This window comes from Filicampus tigris, chromosome 8, assembly GCF_054856515.1.
Source record: "Filicampus tigris isolate MCC_2025a chromosome 8, RoL_Ftig_1.0, whole genome shotgun sequence".
NCBI classification, from domain to species: domain Eukaryota; kingdom Metazoa; phylum Chordata; class Actinopteri; order Syngnathiformes; family Syngnathidae; genus Filicampus; species Filicampus tigris.
The window spans coordinates 24,826,920-24,849,268 of NC_141224.1; the positions used below are offsets into that span (position 1 = coordinate 24,826,920).

General features: G+C 40.3%; 1 protein-coding gene across 6 annotated transcripts in view; it reads left to right on the forward strand.

Annotated features, from left to right (window-relative positions):
* The first annotated feature begins 1,225 nt into the window (after positions 1-1,225).
* Positions 1,226-22,349, forward strand: part of LOC147144148 (zinc finger BED domain-containing protein 4-like) — a 46,311-nt gene continuing 25,187 nt past the window's right edge. For 2 of the 6 annotated variants that reach the window (XR_015087892.1, XR_015087893.1), the window contains exons 1-3: positions 1,228-1,383; positions 3,095-3,197; positions 6,243-6,329. Coding sequence is in view for 1 of the 6 variants with exons in the window: in XM_086038588.1 (XP_085894714.1) it covers positions 3,101-3,187; positions 6,243-6,329 (174 nt within the window). In the remaining 5 variants the exon portion in view is untranslated. Of the gene's footprint in view, positions 1,384-3,094; positions 3,198-6,242; positions 8,685-8,714; positions 10,862-22,349 lie in introns of those variants that run through there. The other 4 variants (XR_015087891.1, XR_015087894.1, XM_086038588.1 and 1 more) reach the window with 4 other exon arrangements.

Below are 22,349 nucleotides of genomic sequence, written 5' to 3' on the forward strand. Positions count from 1 at the left end.
GGACAATATTTCCAGTCATAGATCCTCATGTGTGTTATCAACACCAAATTCAGCCAAGCCAGTGAATTTGTGATTGTGGTGCAAATAAGAAGACAATTTGGAAGCGACCTGAAACTGTTGCTGGATTTAAATAGAGGAGCAACTTGTTGTGTTGAGTGTTCAAACATGTTGAGCAAGTCTTCTACCACAATAAAATAGAGAAGAGTTTGCCACCGCATGTAGTTAAAAGACCAGCCGAGCTTGCTGCCTTCCACAGGTCAGTTTTGTTTTGGTGACAGAAATCTCTTTTGGGGAGGAGAAAAACGATTGTCAGCTTATATATCATAAAACGGACCAATAACCAATTAGGAAGCAACCTGAAGCTGTTGCCAGAAACAAATGGAGGAGTAACTGGCATTTGGGCTTCACTTGTTCATATAACATGTCTATCAAGTCACCACAATTAAAAAGGTGGAGAGTTTGCCACCGCTTGTAGCATGTAGTACAAGATAAGCCTAGCACCTTGTATTTCTTCTTCTACTAATACCAGGCACGGCTCTAGAATTCTTTCTCTCCCTGTCCTAAAGGGGAGCTTGACCAATACATTGCGGGGCTGAGAAAGTAATGTTTAAATATATTTTAAAATGTTAAATAAAATGCTGGAGGGTAGGGGTGTTCGATTTTGCCTAACAAGAAAATCCCAATTATTTTCTCTCAAACCTGATTTTACGATTACGATTTCTTTGTAAAATAAAAAATAATGAAAAATGAAGTGTTTTGATTGTCTTTTATTTAAACTGAATTTCTCTTTCTTTGAACTCAAAATGCCAGTCAATTTAACACACAGAACAATCCATTGAGATTAACAGCATTTTACTTACACAATAGATTTCAGATCTGTTCTTAATTAAACCAATAATGAAAGTGCATATACCATCTGAAACTAAATCATCAACATGAGAGAAGCTGGAAAGTCTATAAACCAAACAGTCTGTCAGCAAGTCATTTTGCCAACCAGCTAGTGACTAGCCTTTCACCTTTCTCCCTGGTCTTACTTAAACATAAATCAATGATTAGTGCAAAACTGTCACTCAAACACACTAAAAAAATGCTGGGTTGTCCATTTTTAATCCATTTTGGGTTATTTATGAGCTAGGTCAAAAGCCCTCAACTCAAAATGGGTTATTTTATTCTACTCAACTGCGGGGTTATGAAACGTTTGATCCATTATGGGTTATCTATATCCAGCATTGGGTTATTTGTGTGCGTCGACCGTCATGACGTCATCGCATCTTCACGTCGATAGACTTCAATCCAGGAGTCCGACCCGACATTTCACTCACACAGCGTTCGGGCCACACGAGCACAAACATCACCGCCGGGAGAAATTATCCATTGTTAGAGGTAAAGTAATGATTTTGTTCACACTATATATGATTTACATTGTCTGTGTTGCGTTTCCTATTGAATGAGTATCGTTGTTGTCTTTTCTATTTTATTTGGTAAGTGTTTCTCGTTTGTTAGCTACGTGGGTAGCCCTTTTTTTTCGTTTTGACACAGTTTTTCCGCCGGCGAATTAGCGAATATATCATTAAACCTGTTCATAATGCCACCGGTCATGTTTATGTTACTTAGCCTGCTTGTCAGCTTGCTAGTATAAAGTCGGCTTTATGCTCGTTTTCTCTACTGTAACAGTGTTATCCGTAGTTTCGTTCAGCCCGCCACAAATGATTTTAAACGCCAAGTATGCGTCTTCGCTGCCTAAATTTACGGAGTGGGAGCTCGGTCTCTCCATATTTTGTAAAATGACTGTTCAGTACTATTCACCAACAAACTAGCTTGTTATCTTAACATTTGGTTACATTTTGCTAGTCGTGGAGTTGACTGCATTACTTGTATGAATTCTTATTAAATATAATTACCCTTGTTTTGTAATATAATAGCTTCTGTTTTTTGTAGGCGTTCAGTGCATTTGTAATGATAAATCACACATTTTATAATGATAAATATGCATGTTTATTACCAGAGGTGGGCATTCGTCAGTGCTTTAGTCAGTCTGTGGGTTCTCATTATTATTTCAGGCCTGCCCAGTCGGTCCAAGTCAGTCAAACGGCGTAGAGAACTGACTTAACGGTACCATATCGCATGCAGGTGCCCCACACCTGACGCACAGCCACATAAATAAATAAAACAGCATTTCAGTCTCACTGACCTCAATGACATGTGTCCCATATTGTTTAATTTCACAATCACCACAATGTGCATGTGTGTGTCTGTTTTTTTATTTGAATGTTTGTTTGTTTGTTTGCTTGTGTGACGTGGAAATTATATTCTAGACGCCGATTGGCTGTCACCGACAAGGGACGGACTGGCCTGAAATACTGATGGGAACTTACTGATGGACTGACAAGGCCCACCTCTGTTTATTACTTTGTTTTCATTTAACCATATTGATAAAGATTGTCGCAAATTGGCATTTAAACCCCTTTTGCTCCAAATGCAGCCAAAAATAACGACACTATTCCTCCAGTGCTGGTCGGTTACCAACACATACCTAAGAACAATTTGCAAGCACTTGTTTGTCCGGAGTGTGGTCGAAGGGGACACTACAATCTGTTTTGGATTGCTAAAATAGACTCGTGTTATGGCGGCATTTTTGGAATTTTTGCAGACTTGGATAATCTGTCTCAATTGTTTGAGGTAAGTTGCGCAAAGATAAAAAATATGAACCATGTTATTGTCTCTGTGTGCCATGCGATTGGCTGGCAACCAATTCAGGGTGTTCCACCCTACTGCCCGAAGACAGCTGGGATAGGCTCCAGCACGCCCCGCGACCCTTGTGAGGATAAGCGGTATCGATAATGGATGGATGAACCATGTTATTGTGTACTTGTATCGCTAACATGACAAGGTAGAGTGCCTATGCCACTGATTTTTGACGATATTTGGCAAATTCAGTTGGCTACAACGGCTACAAACACAATGCTGTATCTTGACAGCTTTCGACAGTCACATGTTTTATTCATAAACTCCACCTCTAGTTAGTATCTGTAAACATTACAAAAACAACATTTTTAGTTATAAACATAATTTCTGTTGATTATTTTTTCTGTAGAACTGAATGCGGCATCTTCCTATACAAAGCGAGCATGTGGACTTTGGACCAGCTGTTGATGGGACAGTGATGATGAATACACTCCTAAACCAGGTGAAAAAAGGTTTGTAAAGTTTCAGCTTGTTTAGGACATTTATGTAACTATGGGTACACATTAAATAGCTGCAAATGTCTGCTCATTTCTAAAGTGATTTCTTCTTTCTTTCTTTGTCCAATTGCAAGGGCCAGACTGTGCACAAATTTGCCAAGTGCAGCGTTCATTTGTGCCTTAAAAAACACCAAATGCTTTTGTGAATTCCACAAGTGAGCTGAAGTTACATGTTCACTGTCCTCATTGATAGGTCATCAAACTGAGTGGGAGTAAAGGAAAGTAAACTTGTGTTTTGTGTTTATAATGTGTTTTTTAGGGTTGGGCAGTATTATGGTAATACGATATCCTGCGGGAAAGGACCCATTGGCTGCCCGAAAACATGTCTGGTGTAAAACACACAAGTTAAACAGTAAAACAATACCTGTATAAACGAAGCACTAATGAGGAATTTACAACAGGTATGTCAGAAAGACTGGGGGGAACCAAAGTTTAGTTCCGCCTTGGTGCGGAATCAATTGGTCTATACTACCCACTTCAGCCAGTGTAGATTCTCTAAATTAAGGTGGACAACACTACAAGGTAAGATAACTTTAAACTCGCAAAAACGGTCATAGATCGATTAAATAAGTCTTTTATTTATCGCCGACCATGTAGAATGTTTCCAAGTCTCCAAAAGTATATATGTATTCGGTCGTAATTATCTCTTTGTTGTGGTCCGCACCGTACGTTTGTGTAAGACCACAGGCAAAGCAAGTAGATGTATTGATAGTCAAATTGCCTTTTTATCATACTAGGCTCCAGCACTCTCCGCGACCCTTGTGAGGATAAGCGGTATAGATAATGGATGGATAGATGGATATTTTAATTACTTATTTAACAAAATATTATGATTTAACTGTTTAAATTATCCATGCATTTTGATAGCGTTAAGGATTTACCTTTATGTTTCTTTATGTGAAATATTACAGGTCTGCCCAGCTCTGCACTACAGGTTATTCTGCCCGTTGTAAAGTCATTATGTAATGCAGGTTTATATGCAGCCTTAGAACGCCCTCCTGTGGTTGTTTGGTGTATTGTTTGCTGACCTTGAAAAGGAAAGGGATACAATATAATAATGCGTTAATAATTTCACACATAAGTCGCTCCGGAGTATACGTCGCACCCCCGGCCAAACGAAGAAAAAAAACAACAAAAAAACGCGACTTAAAGTACGGAAAATATGGTAATTTGCCCGCTGACTAGTCTCAAATTTTACTTGCGACTAGTCTATAAGCAAGAAAACTTGAAATTTAATACATATTGAATTCAAAGTTTAAAATGTAAATGTTTTGTGTATTTACACTAGGGGCTATTTCAGCCCAAACATTCAGGACAGTTTGTTAACCCATTAAGGCCTAAAGCGACTGTCTCAACAGCTCCCCAAAACCTAATGTCGCCTTTGGAATTACCCTTGAAAACCTGAAGTTCTCCCAGTAATTCATCACTTACAAAATGATTAATATCTCAGACCCTGTAGCAGACAGAAACATAATTCCAAAAGAATTAAAGATCTTAGACGTGTGACTTTCACACAGGCAGAATTGATTATTATTTACTGTTTCAATCGAAGATGCAAAAATAACGTGTCAGTGCAAGAGAAGCACTATTTTTATAAAAAAAAAAATCGAGTGATGATTACCATCCTCTATTCTGTTACAAAGACGTCAATATCGTCATTGTTTACAAACCATATCATATCACGTTCAACTGGTTCCACTGGTCATGCGCGTCTTCTATATAGCACTGCCGTTACTTTACTTACTTTAATCAGAGCTCCCAGCGATCGACGGCGTCCGCCATTAGCCTACCTACGGCTCGAAAAAATTCCACGACGCCCTCCGCGATCTCGCGACACCATCACGTGCATATTCTGATGCATTAAGTCGGCAAAGAGACAGAGAATTGGATTATAAAAATACAGTGACTTATCCGCTGTGCCGGCTTGAAAGGTAGAATAACGCAACAGCGCTCCGGCTCTAGTGATAGAAACGCGGTTATGCGCTCCCGGGCTTAATGGGTTAATTTAAATTCTATTGATGTAATAACAACTGACAGAATAAAAGTGAACAATTGAAAGAGGAATATATTTCTGATACATTTGCCAATGCAATGCATGGCATTTATTATGAATAATGTAATGAGTAATGTACTGACTCCCAGTCCAGCAGGGTCTCATTCGCCATATATTAGGTGCATTATCATGCACACAGGCGACGACTTTATTCTCTAGTGCCCACGTACCCATCACAATCCGCAGGAGAGCAGCCAAGTTTTCAGCTGTGTGTCTTTCCTCCAAGGCGCATGAAGCACACAGCTGTGGTGATGTCCTTCGTCCGCATAATGACACGTTATAGTCATGTAAGGTTCGGTGGCTATGGACGTCCATCCGTCTGTAGTTATGGCCACATAGTTGACCCGCTGAAACGCTCGTAGCATCTCCTCTTTCATTTGGTTATGGCTACTCTCGCGTTATTGTTTTGCGACTTGGCACGACGTACTCAGGCTTGATATACAGCATTAATTTTTCAAACCCTTTGCCCTCAACAAAAGAAAGCGTCAGCATGTCGTGTCATTTTACAAATTAGTTGGGTAATCTTTGCTGTGCGGTGAGCATCACGGCGCCTGGCTGGAACAAACGCTCTCATGCTCGTCTGCCTGGCCCCGCCGCCATCGACCTGCAGGTTCACATCGAGGTTTACTTTGGATGTGGTTTCTCATCGCTCCGGGTTTACTTTGGATGTGGTTTCTCATCGCTCCGGGAGAGTGGTCTTAAATGAGTTTATGCTTACAAGGCCTACAAATCGTTTCGTTTAAAATTTATTGGACTTCAGTTCCAAAGTAATGAATCCAAATTGTACAATTCAGATCTTCCTTGTCCAAATAAGATGGACATATAGGTGGACGGCATGCATTTTTACCACATGTTTATTGTAATGACAGTCATTTTATTTGTGTACATTTGGTCCTTTCTCATAATATCTTAATTGTTCTCTTACATGATTTATTTTTCTTTTTCAGCCTGGGCCAAACATGGTGGAGAATCTTCATGAGGCCAACACATCGACACTACCCCTGCGTCCAATACCCAAAGCAGTGCCAATATGTGTGGGTATTAGTACAAACTGTTGTCTTTCAAATGTCAAGAGTGTTTAAGGTCCAAAGTTACCACTTTTCTTGATAGTCAAATATGTGCTTTGTAAATTCAGCTAACAGATTGTCGTGTTTACAGGCTGTTGGCTCCCTTTGATGTTACTTGTTAATTACCGTATTACTTATTATGGACTTATCCTTTTACTTGTTAGTTTTGCACTGGTATGTTACTGGTAATTGTTTCATCTGACACTGATATGAATTTCCTGTTCTTGACGAAAGGTGATTTATATGCATAAAATTCTAACTGTTCTAGTTGTACACTAGTTGAAACAACCGAGAAATGTAGTAAATTTGTCGCAGAATTTGGGGGTGACATATAACAAACACACTGAGTTGAAACAACCCAGCACTGTAGTTAATTTGACCCAGCATTTGGGAATAATATATAACAAACAGATGTAGTTGAAACAACCCAGCATTGTAGTTGATTTGACCCAGAATTTGGGGGTAACATATAACAAACATATTGAGTTGAAACAACCCAGCACTGCTGTTAATTTGACCCAGCATTTGGGGATAATATATAACAAATACATGTAGTTGAAACAACCCAGCATTGTAGTTGATTTGACCCAGAATTTGGGAGTGACATATAACAAACATATTGAGTTGAAACAACCCAGCATTGTAGTTGATTTGACCCAGTATTTGGGGATAATATATAATAAATACATTGAATTGAAACAACCCAGCAATGTAGTGGATTTGATCAAACATTTGGGTGAAATATTTAACTCACCTGTTGGGTTAAAATCAACCAACCCATCCTGCTGGGTCAATTTAACTACTGCTGGGATGGTGCTATAATAACCCAGCGGCTGGGTTGAAAAGAAACCAATTTGGGTTATTTTTTACCCAACTGTTTTTAGTGTGTACAATGCACGGTCTAGCTTAAGCATGGATGCATAGTCCGGCTGGACCAGAGGTCCGTTGTAGAGGAGAAAAAAAGGGACGCCTTTCAGACGTTGAGTTAATTGCTCACGGGTTGTATTGTACACACTACACTACAGATCTTAATTTGCCCGATTTATTAACTAAATGCTCACTTGCCTGAGTAAGTAGCAGAATCGCCGGTAGCCATGGATGTTGTTGTTGTTTCGGACTGCACTCTCGTGGGAGGAAGCGGAAATGCAGAGGAAACTACGGTGGCTTAGGTACACCTAAAATAAAAAAATTGAATGTGCCGATTTGAGTGGCGGCACGGTGATCCACTGGTTACCAACGTCCGCCTGACAGTTCAGAGGTCGTGGGTTTGATCCCGTATCCGGCTTCCCTGTGTGGAGTTTGCATGTTCTCCCCGTGCCTGCGTGAGTTTTCTCCGGGAACTCCGGTTTCCTCCCACATTCCAAAAACATGCATGGTAAGTTGTTTGGACACTCTAAATTCACCCCTAGGTGTGAGTGTGGTTGTTTGTTTGTCTCTGTGTGCCCTGCGATTGGCTGGCAACCGATTCAGGGTGTCCCCCGCCTACTGCCCGAAGACAGCTGGGATAGGCTCCAGCACGCCCGCGACCCTTTTGAGGATAAGCGGTATAGATAATGGGTGGGGGGTGCCGATTTGAACGTTTATAAAATCGTTTGATCCAGAAAATTCGGTTACGGTTCAAAATCATTTAATCAAGCAGCCCTACTGGAGGGGCTTAGCTGCGGCTAAACAGATTTCTGATGGGGGTATAGCACCCCTAACCCCGGTGTAGCGCCATCCATAACTACTACATCTACAACTACTGTACTGCTTTTTGGTATTTCCAAGTCTCAATGCCATGTGGACCTTTGCTGCCTGCCTCAAGTCAATTTTTGTATTACAACGGACATCTGGTTTGAGGGAGGAGTCTCACGATTGAAAACCAAGCTATCATTATGCGTGTTGTGTGTTGTGCTGTTCATCTCAAGTACACCACAAAATATAAGCAGCAGTCTATTGTGTGATGCTCTCTCATGTTTTTGATAACAATGCCAGATAGGGACGTTGCATTTGTTGCCTTCCAAGGTAGTATAATTGGTGAAACACCCGCAGTGTGAAAGGAGAGTTTGAGATTTCGAAGATTTTTACAGGTGGGCCGGATTTAAAAGGACGACACGAAGTGAATGTGCGTAAAACAAGTCTTTTGATATGAACATATTCAAAACTCAGAACAAGGCAAACAAACCGGCAAAGAACGAAAGAAAGAAATTAAATGATGATAACAGGCCACACCACAGGTAGAACATATTTAGTTGGAACATAGATAACTACACAGGTGGAAACGCACGAAACGTACAACAGATTAAAGCGATTGAACAGTTCATGCATGTTTAATCCACACATGTTTTGAATGTAGCACGTGTCATACCTTAGGGTGCAGATGAGCTGGATGGATCATACGGCATCTGACTTTTGGAGAGAGGCGGGATACACCCTTGAATGGTGGCCAACCAATAGAAGTGCACACATTCACACACACTGAGGCCTTCTTCACCTCTTTGTCCTTAATCTAGGTTTTGGTAGTTTTTGTTCCTGAAAGCGCAATCATCTTTTGGTGTGGCAGATGCTCATTTGTAAGGACTGGAGCTTTGGAACTGGATGACATGGTTCAAATCTCAATACAGACAAAATGTAAAAATGGCAAATTATTGTTAGAGACATACTTGTTTGCCTACTTTCTGGGTGTCTTTAAGCCATTCCCATTCAAGAGGTGCCACACTATTCTATTGCCATTCAAGAGGTGCCACACTATTCTATTGTGACACCTCTCCTTGCATGCATGCATGTATAAAATGATATTCAATGCGTGTTATGTGCAATGCAAAATTTGTATAAAACAGGGTGTAAATGTAAACCCTTGAGGAATTATATACAGTAAAAGTAAAATAAAAACGAACATGCCTGTCTTGGGGACACACAAGAGAGCCTTATCCAAAATGTGAGCCCAGAACATCTCAACTGTGAGAAAGTCATGTTAATAAGTAGTATACTGTAATAGAATAAAAGTTGGCCACTGGTTGTCATCCACCTTGCAGCTCAGAGGTCGTCAGTTCAAATCTGGGTCATCAGCCTTTCTGTGTAGACTCTGCATATCCCCCTGTGCCTGCGTGTTTTTTTTCCAAGTACTCAGTTTTCCTCACACATACCAAAAACATGCATGGTAGGTTAATTGAAGACGTAGGCCTTGTTCAGACTGCCAGACAAAATAATTTTCTCAGCCTATCCAGATTGAAACTGGGTGGCTCTTTTGCAGTCTGAACTGTCACAAGGCACATGAAATCCAATTTTTCCAAGACAGATTGAAACCACATTCCGGAGGTAGTTTCATATCCGATTTGGACAGGATACATCTCAGTCTGAGCAGCTCCAGACACACAAATCTGTGTGTGGCGTCACTCTACGCAAAGCGCAATATGTCAGAGCAGAGCGTGCCAATCAATGTGCGGGGTGGTAAAGAATGGATCACATTGAAGAAATTGAAAGCAGCAATTCCTGAAAAGAGGAGGAAAGACATTGCCTTATCAGTCAAGCCAAGCTCGAGGTTATGTAGCGAAACAAGTCAATTTATGAAAGTATTTCGTGTTTAGCAGCTGTCATAATTGTATGACGTCGACACTACACGTGCTGGAGGGCACCTCCGTTCCAATGTTGTTGCTATGGCAACCTGTCAGATGGGTCAATGTGGCCCAGTCTGAAAGGGGTTTGAAGAGGACTGAGATATGAATCAGATATGCCTGCAGTCTGAATGCAGCTTAAGTTGTCCAGAGGTGTGAATGTGAGTCTGGATTGTTGGCAATCTGTTCAGAGTGTACACTGCCTTTCCCCCAAAGTCAGCTGGGATAGACTCCACCACACCCGTAACTTTAGTGAGGAGAACCAACAAGGATGGATGGACATCATAGGTGAATTGCAGTATTTTGTAAATTTGGCTAGATGATAAAATTTGTAATTACAGTTTGTAGGAGTTTGATGCTCGTTAACACCAGAGCTGGCATTTTACAAAAAATTGAGTGTCCGTGATTTATCTGTCATCCGTCTGAAGCAGGGGTGCCCATTACGTTGATCGCGATCGACCGGTCGATCGCAAAGGCATTGTGGGTCGATCGCCAGCCTATCATCCATCCTCATTACTGTTTTTTTATTCTGCCCTGCGATTGGCTGGCAACCAATTCAGGGTGTCCCCCGCCTACTGCCCGAAGACAGCTGGGATAGGCTCCAGCACGCACGCGACCCTTGTGAGGATAAGCAGTATAGATAATGGATGGATGGATTTTTTTATTCACATAATTCAATACAATACAAAACTCTCGATGGGAGATTAAACAATTGTTCATGCAATGACCATAGAAAGAGTCTAGGATAGAGAAAAAACAAAACCAAAAAAAACAGAAAATCCTCACTCCTGGATTACTATGTTCACACCAACTGCGTTGGGATTGTTTCTGGCGGCGTGTTTCAATTGGAGTCAATGTAGCTCGCGCGGGCGGGCGCAGTTGCGGTGCGAATGATGCGTTTGGAGTGGTGGGACGCAGAGCGAAGCACCGGAACCCTGCCCATTTGCTCCATTCGGCGCGTGTTAAACAAAACAACCTTTTTGCCATTTTGCCTGAGCCAGTCAGCATCAGGCATACTACGTCTCTCACACACACACAGCCACACAGCGTCCTGTTCACTCGGCGTCTTTTAAAAAAAAAAAAAATTGTTTAATTGTTTTTATTTATTTTTTTGTTACAGTTCTTGAACTTTACCAAGACAGCAATATTGATAGCATTAGCATAGTGCAAAAAAGTTTGTTTGTATAAAAACTTCTTTTATACGCATCGAATGGAGCGAATGGGCGGATTGTTGTTGCTGCAAATCTGCTTGAGGCTGGCTATCAGCAGCTACTGTCCGAACTATGCGTCCTTGGCTGATTCCATTCGGTACAAGTCATCAGAGTAAGGTAATTACAAAACATTTTTTTGTTGTATTGTACTATATAGATTGATGCAGTCATGCAAGGTACACCAGCATATACGGTACATATGAAAATAATTCTCAATATATTTATAAGTAATGTGTTTTGCATTTTTAGTAGGTTGTGGATCATTTTGACTCAGTCGTGTCATAAGTAGCTCTGAAAAAGTGTGGGCACCTCTGGTCTGAAGCCGGGGTACACTTCCGTCGTCCGTCAGTCGCCTTTTTTCCTGGGGGAAAAAAATAGTACCCACCTATAGGCCGGTCCGCTCTGATTTTAAAAGGGCTTCCGTCAGCGTTTCTAAACTGTAAAAAAAAAAAAAATAATAATAATAAGTAAATTTATAAAATAACGAAAGATGGATTAAATACATGAGCTTCCGACTATGCTTAGTCCGTCTATTTTTTAATTTTTTCTCTTCATTCGTCAACCATCAGCAAAACGGGCATCTGTCATTGGCGGATAAACGGACCGGTCCGTCACATAGACAGAATGCCCAGCTCTACTAAACACACTACCGAAACAGCAAAATTGCAGACAATATACTGTAGCGTCTGTTTAGTTAGTGAAACAATGACAAACAGAAGATGATAAATAACCTCTTCAGTGTGAAAATTAACGTTAAACTTCACCCCCCAAAAAAAGAAACCAAACTGTTGTTTCTTTCAAACGTCCTTGATTTAATCAGCTTTCATTGTTTTCAAGACACATAAGATTTGGCGATGTTATATGGGTCAAATTTAATCCTCTCTAACCAGGTTTACCGCAGTAAAACTCTCGGCTGCAGGCCATTTGAGGTTAAACATTCAATTTAGTTTGATCCTGTCAAAGACTAATCCAAAAATCATGTGAAATGGCTGTGTATCGAAAAGGCTGTGCCGACTACTGAAAGAACACATCTTTTAATGTTCCCAAAGCTCAGCACCAAACAGTATAACACACTTCAGGAAGTCCAGCTCTGCTCGTCCAAAGGCAGTTTAAAGTGTACCTGTGGTTGTCGGATGAAAAATAAATAAATGTGGTTTATCAATGAAAATTGCATCCAAACACGTTTTTGTTGCACTGGTTGTATTAAAGCAATCTTATAATAACTCGCGGGGCCTACCTGTCCGAGACGCCATGACAGCGAATGCATGCAGACATACTTGGCCCTTCCTGGCCTTCAGGAAGCAAAGCCCTGATGCAGCCAATATTGGCTGCCGCTGGCAGTACCTGCTCACACAGGATTCTAGTCTATGAAAAAGCTGTGATGGCGGAATGCAAAGCATATGAATGTCTCAATAACAAAAGAAAAAACAAGGATAAGCACTAGGGCTATACAGTACACAAATTGGTGGTGACTCGAATTGGCCGTTAAAAACGCCAAATTAATATTTCCAGATTCGAGTCACATCACACACAAACACGTCTCACGTCTGTATGTATGTGTGACGTATATATGTGAGAGATGTGCATGCTCCGTGTGACAACCTGTTACACCCGAGAACAAAACACAGAAGCGTTTGTGTGTGTATGGAGATATTTAGCCAGTTATCGAGCATTAAATTAAATTGTTAAGCAGTCAATGAATCCCAGCAAGACAGTTTATCAATGCTTCTGTCTTTGTTACTTCATTGTTGCCTCATGCCGATACAGCGGCAGATGAAGGGAGTTTGGCCGCTTGCACGCCGGATAGGACACGAAAATACACCTAGCTGAGTGCTAGCTCTCCACTTGTATGACAAGCAGATGGATGTAAAAGTAGTCCAAAAGGATAAGTGCTTCAGAAAATGGATTCAAGGATGGTTGGAAGAAGACCCTGGATTCTGCCGTTTGACAGTGCACGGCAGATGATCCTGGTGGTTAAAGTAAGTACTGTATTTCCCGGACTATAAGTCGTGTTTTTTGCGTGTGGTTTTTTTTCAGTTTGGCCAGGGGGCAATTCTGCCTGTGTGAAAGTGACATGTCTAAGCTCTTTAATTCTTTTGGAATTATGTTTCTGTCTGCTACAGGGTTCTGAGATATTAATCATTTTGTAAGTGTTGAATTACTGGGAGAACTTCAGGTTTTCAAGGGTAATTCCAAAGGCAACATTAGTTTTTGGGGAGTGACGTATACTCCGGAGCGACTTATGAGTGAAATTATTAACGCATTATTATATTGTACATTAGGTTTTGGGGAGCTGTTGAGACAGGCGCTTTAGGCCTTAATGGGTTAACAAACTGTCCTGAATGTTTGGGCTGAAATAGCCCCTACTGTAAATACACAAAACATTTACATTTTAAACTTTGAATTCAATATGTATTAAATTTCAAGTTTTCTTGCTTATAGACTAGTCGCAAGTAAAATTTGAGACTAGTCGGCGGGCAAATTACCATATTTTCCGTACTGTAAGTCCCGTTTTTTTTTTTTTTTTTTTTTTTCGTTTGGCCGGGGGTGCGACGTATACTCCGGAGCGACTTATGTGTGAAATTATTAACGCATTATTATATTGTATCCCTTTCCTTTTCAAGGTCAGCAAACAATACACCAAACAACCACAGGAGGGCGTTCTAAGGCTGCATACACACCTGTATTACATATTGACTTTACAACGGGCAGAATAACCTGTAGTGTATATCATTTCACATGTTATTATAACCCACATAAAGAAACATAAAAATAAACGTATACTTATACTCCAGTGCTACTACTATTTTTTTCTTCTGTATTATGCATTTTATGGCTGGTGCGACTTGTACTCCGGAGCGACCTATAGTGCAGAAAATACGCTAACCACTAAAGGCGATGTCGCTAGGAGGCTGTAAGAAACACGGCACTTGTCGGAATGCCCGTGGATGACGATGCGGGGCGTCTCGGCCTCGCTGTAGGGGGGGTTGGAGAGTGAGAGCGACCCGCAGGCCGGAGGAGCCGTCAGTCCGAATTGGTTCTTCTTTTGGTATCCTGTAGAATGCTCGCCCCTTCTTTAGCTTCCTGTCTGCTGTTGTCAAAGTGCAGTGTTTTTTAAAATTAGTGGCTAAGTTTTCTACCCTGCCAAAAAGATCTTGTTTGTATTTGGCGCAGGGCATTGTGGGATGCTTGATGTCAGAATCCGGAGCTATTGTGTTTTGTATGTTTTTGTACTTACTTTTTACATACGATTGTGATCTGAGCAAGTATTATAGGCGCAAGAGTGGACCACGAGTGCTAATTTCGTTAAGTGTATTTGTTTGTACATCAGTGCAACACTATTAAGATACTTTTTTTTTTAATTCATAGAAGTGATTGGAAAATGCTCTATTTGTTTATTAAAACTATGGTGTGTGAACCTTTTCATTTGTTGGTTATTCTATTTGTCAGAGGTGAGCGCCAAGTCACATATGTGCAAGTAAGTAAGTAAGTCTCAAGTCGTAACCATCAAGTCTCAAGCAAGTCAAGTCGAGTCACCACCAAAGTCATAAATGGTAAATGGGCTGTCACTTATATAGCGCTTTTCTACCTTGGGTACTCAAAGCGCTTTACACTGTACCTCATCTACCTACTGATGATGCAGCATCAGGAGCAACTGGGGGTTCAGTATATTGCTCAAGGATACTTTGACATGGTCACAATTGCCGGGGATCGATCCCACAACCTCCGGGTTGGGAAACGACCACTCTACCACTGAGCCATGCCGCCGCCTAAATAAAATCGTGCTCATTAAAACATATGTTAGAGTAATAATAAAATATATTTTCGCTGGTCCTACTACAAAGAGTACATTATCTCTATAAATGTAATCAATGTTTACATCTGTAAAAAATAACAAGAAAAACAATTAACTTGATAAAATGAATGAATGCATGTTATGTTTTTCAATCTAACTTTTATATGAGTGGCACATTGTTAATGTGGTGATAATACTGAAATATGCTGAATGAGGGCGTAAACGTGTATAATCATCAGATTTAAAAACTACATACGTTGTTTCTTGTTTTGGTAAGGTACGTTTTATAAGTTAGTCTTCTCACCATGTTGGCTGTGTGTTACTGTCATGCATAGCATGAACAATTGTTTTCCGGTTAGCTTGAGTACTGCTTCCTGATGGTGTACGCATAAATAAGCGGATACCCGATTCAGAAAAAACACCTCGAGCAGTTTTTTTAACAGAAGTACCCGAATTACTCATTTGAATCCTAGTATCGTGCCAAAAGTTGGATGTCTTCGTTAGTGCGTGTGTATGTGTGCTTGTGAGTGTATTTGTGCCGGTTTGGTATGCGTTTTGCCAAATCGAACTTTTATGTGACTTTTTCTGTCTAGACTCCATATAATCATGCAGCAAACAAGCTAGACACGGCAAAATTGCATTTGGGGCTGGCAGTCTGAACAAGGCACAAATATTAACATTCACATTAACACCGATGGTCAATTTGGAATCTTCAGTTAACCTAACATTCTTGCGAGCAAATAGAGAACATGCAAACCACAAAGAACAGAAGGGTCCTAGATTCAAAGCCAGTCAGTGAGTCAGATGTGTTAACTAGGATTTATGCGATCAGGACTTTTGGGGTTGATGAGCGGTCAGTGAGTTTGAAAAAAAAACCTACACGAGTGCTATTTACGAAAAAATGATCCAATCTGCTTATCCTCACAAGGGTCACAAGGTCTTGCTGGAGCCTATCCCAGCTGTCTTCGGGCAGTCGGCGGGGGACACCGTGAACTGGTTGCCATCTAGTCGCAGGGCACACAGAGACAAACAAATATTCGCACACACAATCACACCCTAGGCAATTTAGAGTGACCTATTAACCAACCATGCATGTTTTTGGAATGTGGGAGGAAACCGGAGTACCCACAGAAAACCCACGCAGTCACGGGGAGAACATGCAAACTCCACACAGGAAGACCAGGGCTGGATTCGAACCCACGACAAAAAATTTATCAAGTAGTTATAAAAAAAAAATCATATTCTTTGTTGAAATGTTGTTAATGTGTAAAATATAAATCGGCAAGTAAATCCTACTTGAGTTTTTGCTTTCATTCTACTTGAATTTTTATTTTAGTGTTTGACTTTAGTTATTTGATTTTTAAAATACACTTCGATGAGTAGATGCTACTTACTTTTTAACAAATATCTTGACAATTCTTTTTAAGTTGTATCTGCTTTCTATTTACATTTGATTAGCTAAATTACAGTTCATATACAAAAAATAGTTCCAAATCAAATCAAGCGAAATGTACACCACCACTTCTTTTTAAGTTCATTCAGCCCAATTAATATATGTGCTATGTACATATTCTGGGTTAGGGTTATCACTAACCCTTCTACACCAGTAACTGAACTGGACAAAGTCATCAACACGCTAGCTAGCTAGCAGTTACCTGCTAACAATGTGACGAGGGGTTCATTATTTTCACTACCCCGAGAACATTGTCATTCTCCTGACTGAATTACTACCTGGAATAAAACAGTTACTAATTAGGTGGACTGACAAAAAAAAAAAAAAAAAAAAGATATAACGCACATGAAGACAGAATGAGGCAAGAAATACACAAATCCCATCATGCAACGGCCACGATGATCTGTGGCCCCTCCCACTTCACAGTTGAGTAAATACAACAAATGTTTTTTTATGTAGTATGGCTGTAGTTAACATAACTCCTTGAGATTACGTAAGTAGCTCTTGTTAAGGAGACTTCACAATATCTCATGTTTTTAACAAAGGAAAAATAATTCAAAATTAGAGTAATTGTTTAAGACTCCAAAATAATGTTTTTATTATTTACATTACAACCTGACACTACGTAACATAGGGAGGGAGGGAAAACAGGCTGGATAGGGGCTCTTGAGGACCGGACTTGAACACCCCTAGTGTAGGACTACCAGGATTTTGAAACTATTAGAACCAGACCTGGGCATTCAGCCTATGTGATGAGCTGGTCCATCTATCCGCCTATGACGGATGCCCATTTTGTAGGCGATAAGCGATAGTCAGGAAACTTGGAACAAATACAGTAGTCTGTCTAAGCATAGTCGGAAGCTCATTTTTATCTATGTGATCGTCTATCTCGCAGGGGTGTCAAACTCCAGTCCTCGAGGGCCGCCCTCCTGCATGTCTTAGAGGTTTCCTCGTCCAACACACCTGATTCAAACGATCGGGATCAGGCTCCTGCAGAACTTGTTGATGAGCTCAAACAGGTGTGTTGCAGCAGGGAGAGATGGAAAACAGGCAGGACAGCGGCCCTCGAGGACCAGAGTTCGACACCCCTGGATCGTCTATTTTCGCCGTGAGACTCCAATGGCTGCGGCGAGGCTTCCGTTCCCCGTTGGCCGCGGTCGAGTTCCTCAAAGGTCCATAAAGAGGACCTTTAGTCTAGTTTAGTGGTAGTTTGTCGAAGTTGGTAGTCGGAAAATGCTAACGGAAACCCGAAAAAAATATCATTTAAAATGATAGGTGGACCAGCCTATAGGCGATTATTATTTAGTCCGGCTGGACAAAATGGCGGATAAACTAATGGTGGAGGGGTACCTGGCTGTAGGCGGAAGGTGATAAACGGACCGCAAATTTTTAGTAAAGTGCCCAGCTCTGATTGGAGCTATGAGAGAAGTCATTTTGACGGATTGCGCTCTGTTGCTCTCTGACAATGACGTCCTCAACCAAAATGATTATTACTTGCTACTCGAGTGTCTAACAAAGGTATTTTGTTTATTACAATTCTGTTGTGTGTACCGTTTAATGTAAATTATGTCATATAAATGAATGAGTAACTGTTGGTGGCGCGCCTATTGTCCCGTGCAGCTCTCACTCTGCGTGTGCGTCAGCTGTTATAAAATACAGCTTGTTTGGAGCTGAAGGAAAGGGGATGCGTGTCGCAAAAGACTTTACTGCACTTCACTTCGAAGAAGAGGAAGTAAATCGGAACTACGGCACACAAAAGAACTCTGTCCCAAGCGCAACCTGGAACTCTTTTTCCATGGGGGAATTACAGTATGTCAACAAGCACCACATACTGTAAGCTCATTATTTTATTTATTTCGACTGTCGGGCATGCACTACCAACAACGCATTTAACAGCTTTTTTTACCACACGCGACACGGCTCCACTTGGCCGGGGCACAGGAAGTTTTTTACTTGGACTCGCTGTGTGTCAGCCGACCAATTCATCCTCAGACTTGTCAATATTTTGAAGCAGATGTAATGCCTTCTCTACCATGTAAGATTTTTTTTATAGATCTTTGTGACCATCAGCGTTTCTCAATACAACTGCTGGTTACTATGGAAACCCTTCGTCCCAGCGCAACATGTAGATCCGTCAAATTGACTGGCACGCCGTAGTTAAAGGAGTAATGGCTCGTAACTATTTTTATATTGTTTAATATTGTAAAATTGCACCATGGGAATGAAATATACAGAATTAGGAAAAGTCAAGAGGCCAGGACCATCTTATATCTATATACGCAGAGTAATAACATATCAAAGTTTGAAAACAGTCAAAATGACTGCTCTCGTAGTCCTAGTGTTAAAAAAACCTAAAAAACATTAAATGTCTTAAAACTACGACCAATCATCACCAAAAATCATATGCATTACTAATGTCCACTTCAACCTGTAAAAATATAAAAGAAAAAACCTTCGGCACAATATTTTCAATTTAGTGTAGCTGATAATGTATGAAATACAAAATATTGTGCCGATTCCTTATATATTTTCACAGGTTGAAGTGGACATGAGAAGAATTTTAGTAGCGATTGGTCGTCATTTTCAGACAATGGGTGAAAACAAAACATGACAAAGCAAGTCAATAACAATATTACATTGCTTGCCTCCTTCCTTCCATGACAAAGTCAGACTGATGTGTGATGAAACAGTCCAGCAGTGTTGAAAGTAGGAATAAAAAAAACGCATTAAATCAGTACTGAGTTTTTCATGGGGGACTGAATTTTAGTGCTGACATCATTTTTACATATACCGACCTATTACATAGGCGTCATTGTTCAGCCCTATCAAAAATCCCTTTCATAAAGCAAACTGTGTAATGTAGCAATATTGATCTATTTTATTGATGCATTTTTGGTGGCACTTTACATAGATTAAAAAAATCTCTATTTGAAGTTATTTCCTGCTGTACCACATATACTTTGCTTGTCACAAAGCTATATTCAAGCATGGGGATAGCAAAAAGAAATCTCCAAATCCCAAGAGAGCTGAACAACACACACTTACACCAAGCCAAGGCACCAAGGGGTGTGGTTCTTTTCTCTAGCTCTGAAAGAGAAGGGCAGCTATACATTGGGGCAGAACACACCCCCACACACACGCACATACACACGCACACACACGTGCACATACGCACACGAGCTCAAGCACACACACACACACATTACAGCCATAGAACACATCACGGTAGCACTTGGAAGGAATTGTTTTGGACAGAAACTCCTACAAAGGTCCTCAGCTTTCTTGAAAAGCAAGGTAAAAGAGAACTTAAATGCCTCAATCTGTTTTTTCTTGTTTTTTTAAGATAAGTTGCTTCTACCATGTTTATTCAATCACATTCAAAAATACAACAAAAATATATTTTTAAACTAATACTCAGTATTGGTAAATAAAATACAGTATTGTTAAACCAAATGGCAACCCTTTTTTCCCATGGTTTTGTCCTATAGTCTTGGTGCAAGCAAATTCCTTTTCCGTTTTGCTTTCGACCTTTTTAAAAGTTGACAGCCCCATGGTAATATTCAAGTATGCACTGTTTTTGACGAGTCTTCTTATATCCGCTTTTTGGTTTGGGGATTATGTCTAGATGGATGCGTGTAACACAACTCAGATGTACCTACAGGTACAATAAAGTAACCTGAACCTTTGACAATAAACCCTGCTAAATCTTGCTTCGCTCAAAAGGACAATAACAGCCATTTAGGTGTGACTACTCAAAGAGGTCCAGTTGTAATCCAGCGTGTGAAGGAGGAGGAAACAGATTTTAGGACCCACATTTTAGAAGTTCTCAGGGAGGGACATCCAAGAATCCCATTTGACCCTGAGGGATTATGTCGATAGGGTATTATTGATTTATACAGGAAACAATGAAACGGACAACACTGCTGACATAGCGAGGGGGGAAAAAAAAAGAAAAAAAGAACGTGAAGTGGTTCTATAGTGCTTCAGTCCATATATTGAGGAGCTGGAGACCAGACAGATGTTGTAGCAATGAGCAAACCCAGGGAGCAATACCCTCTATAGAGCCAAGTGACAACGCTAGATATCAAAAGCACTTCTTGGTGGTGACAACAGCCGAAATGCCATTTCACCTGACTTCAATCAATTCTGTATTATTGCAGCAGCAGACAAGGCTCAGTCCTTGCATCTATACTGCATTAGTCGTTGCCATGGTAAATGTCCTCCATGCCGGCAATTTAAGAGAGGCGGTATTCTCCTCAGCGGCTTCTGGCAGCACAGGAAACTGCGGGTCTCAGGGACACAATCTGCTGAAAACCAGTTAAAATAACAATGTGTAAATTTGTGTGGTGTGATGTGCAAACACCAATAAAAATCAAACCTCAGTGAGTGCGCTTGGCAGATTAGTATCTACAAATACAGTATATTTCATGTAACGGTGTTTATTCTAACTATTAGTAGTCAGGGTTAGGAAGGACAGGCTTTCCACCGTATTGCTACTACCATGACAATGTCAAAATGCGGCAAGCGCACTAAACTATAACAAACATTTCACTGATATTTCATTACGATGTCATGTTCGTTTCTACAAGGAGTGATCCTAGAGCTAAAGGGTTTAATGCCTTTAAAAGTCATTCATCTGATGGATTATGGTCAACAGATGCTCATTAAAGTCAGTCACATCTGTATTTAGAGGCCATTTTCATCACTTACACAGCACACACCCTACTGTTGACTTATTATTGTGGTCGTGACTATGACGTCATCTCATCTTGCACAAAAAAAGAATCCCACGGATGAAAAGGATGTTGTGCACTTTTTACCCATGTCACAAAAGAAGTGGTGTGGTTTAAACAGAAATAAAGTGGAATAATGTGCTGAATTTGAATTGAATGGGGGGAAAAGGCCTTAGTCATTTCCTTCATTCAGCATGGATGTGAATTAAAAAAAAAACACCTAAAATGCATACTAAAAATCATTGAAATGTGCTCATTAATTTTATTTACATTACCAAGCACCAACTTGCTCCCTAATTTTCATCATACACACTTAGAGACACTTCATTTGGGACATGTGCTTAATTCCAGAAATCCAATATAAAAGCTGATTTTAATGCTTAGCTTTGATAGACATCATCAATATTAATCATTTAATTTTTTTTGTATTTATTCTACAAATGTACTACATAGTTTTTTAATCCCAAAATTGGAAATTCAGTCGCCTCTTTGCTGGACATATTTTTGTGTTTATTATATATCGTTGTAGTTTGTTGTTTATGGTTACATATAATCGGTACAAGTGTGACATTGATAATAGAATATTTTATTGCTGAAGAAATTCATCCCTGCAAACCGAGAGAAAATATTTCACATTTGTATTATATTAATATTTAACATAATGGAAAGCCCGCTCAAATTCAAGCAATAAAACGAATGTAAAATATTGCGAATTGCATTTATGGCAAATCATCACTCTGCAGCATATAGCAACATACTGCATGGCTGGATGTCGCTCACCTTCAGTTCAATCAATTTAGAAAGGAATTTTTTTCTCCAAATACTGAGACGGACACGGGGCTTATATCAGTGTTGCTTAAACTTAAGTCTTGTGAGCAAATCAAGTGCAATTTCTATTCACACATAGGATGGGCTGGACCGAGAAGGTATTGAGACCCTCCCTCTTCCGTACTAAATCTGCTTCTGACACATCAAGCTTGTGGAGCCTTTTCTTGTACAAAATATATTTGGAATTGTCCTTTAAACTTGTTCCAAAGCAGCTTATAGGCAACAATATCGAATTGGCCCACAGACGACCCCTAGCATGACTGATCCTCTAGTGTGTGTGCACGCGCATGTGTGTGTATGTGTGTTGTGGCTCATGAGAGGGGAGAATGCATGACAGAGAAAAAAGAATGTAAAATAGACACAAGACAAGGAG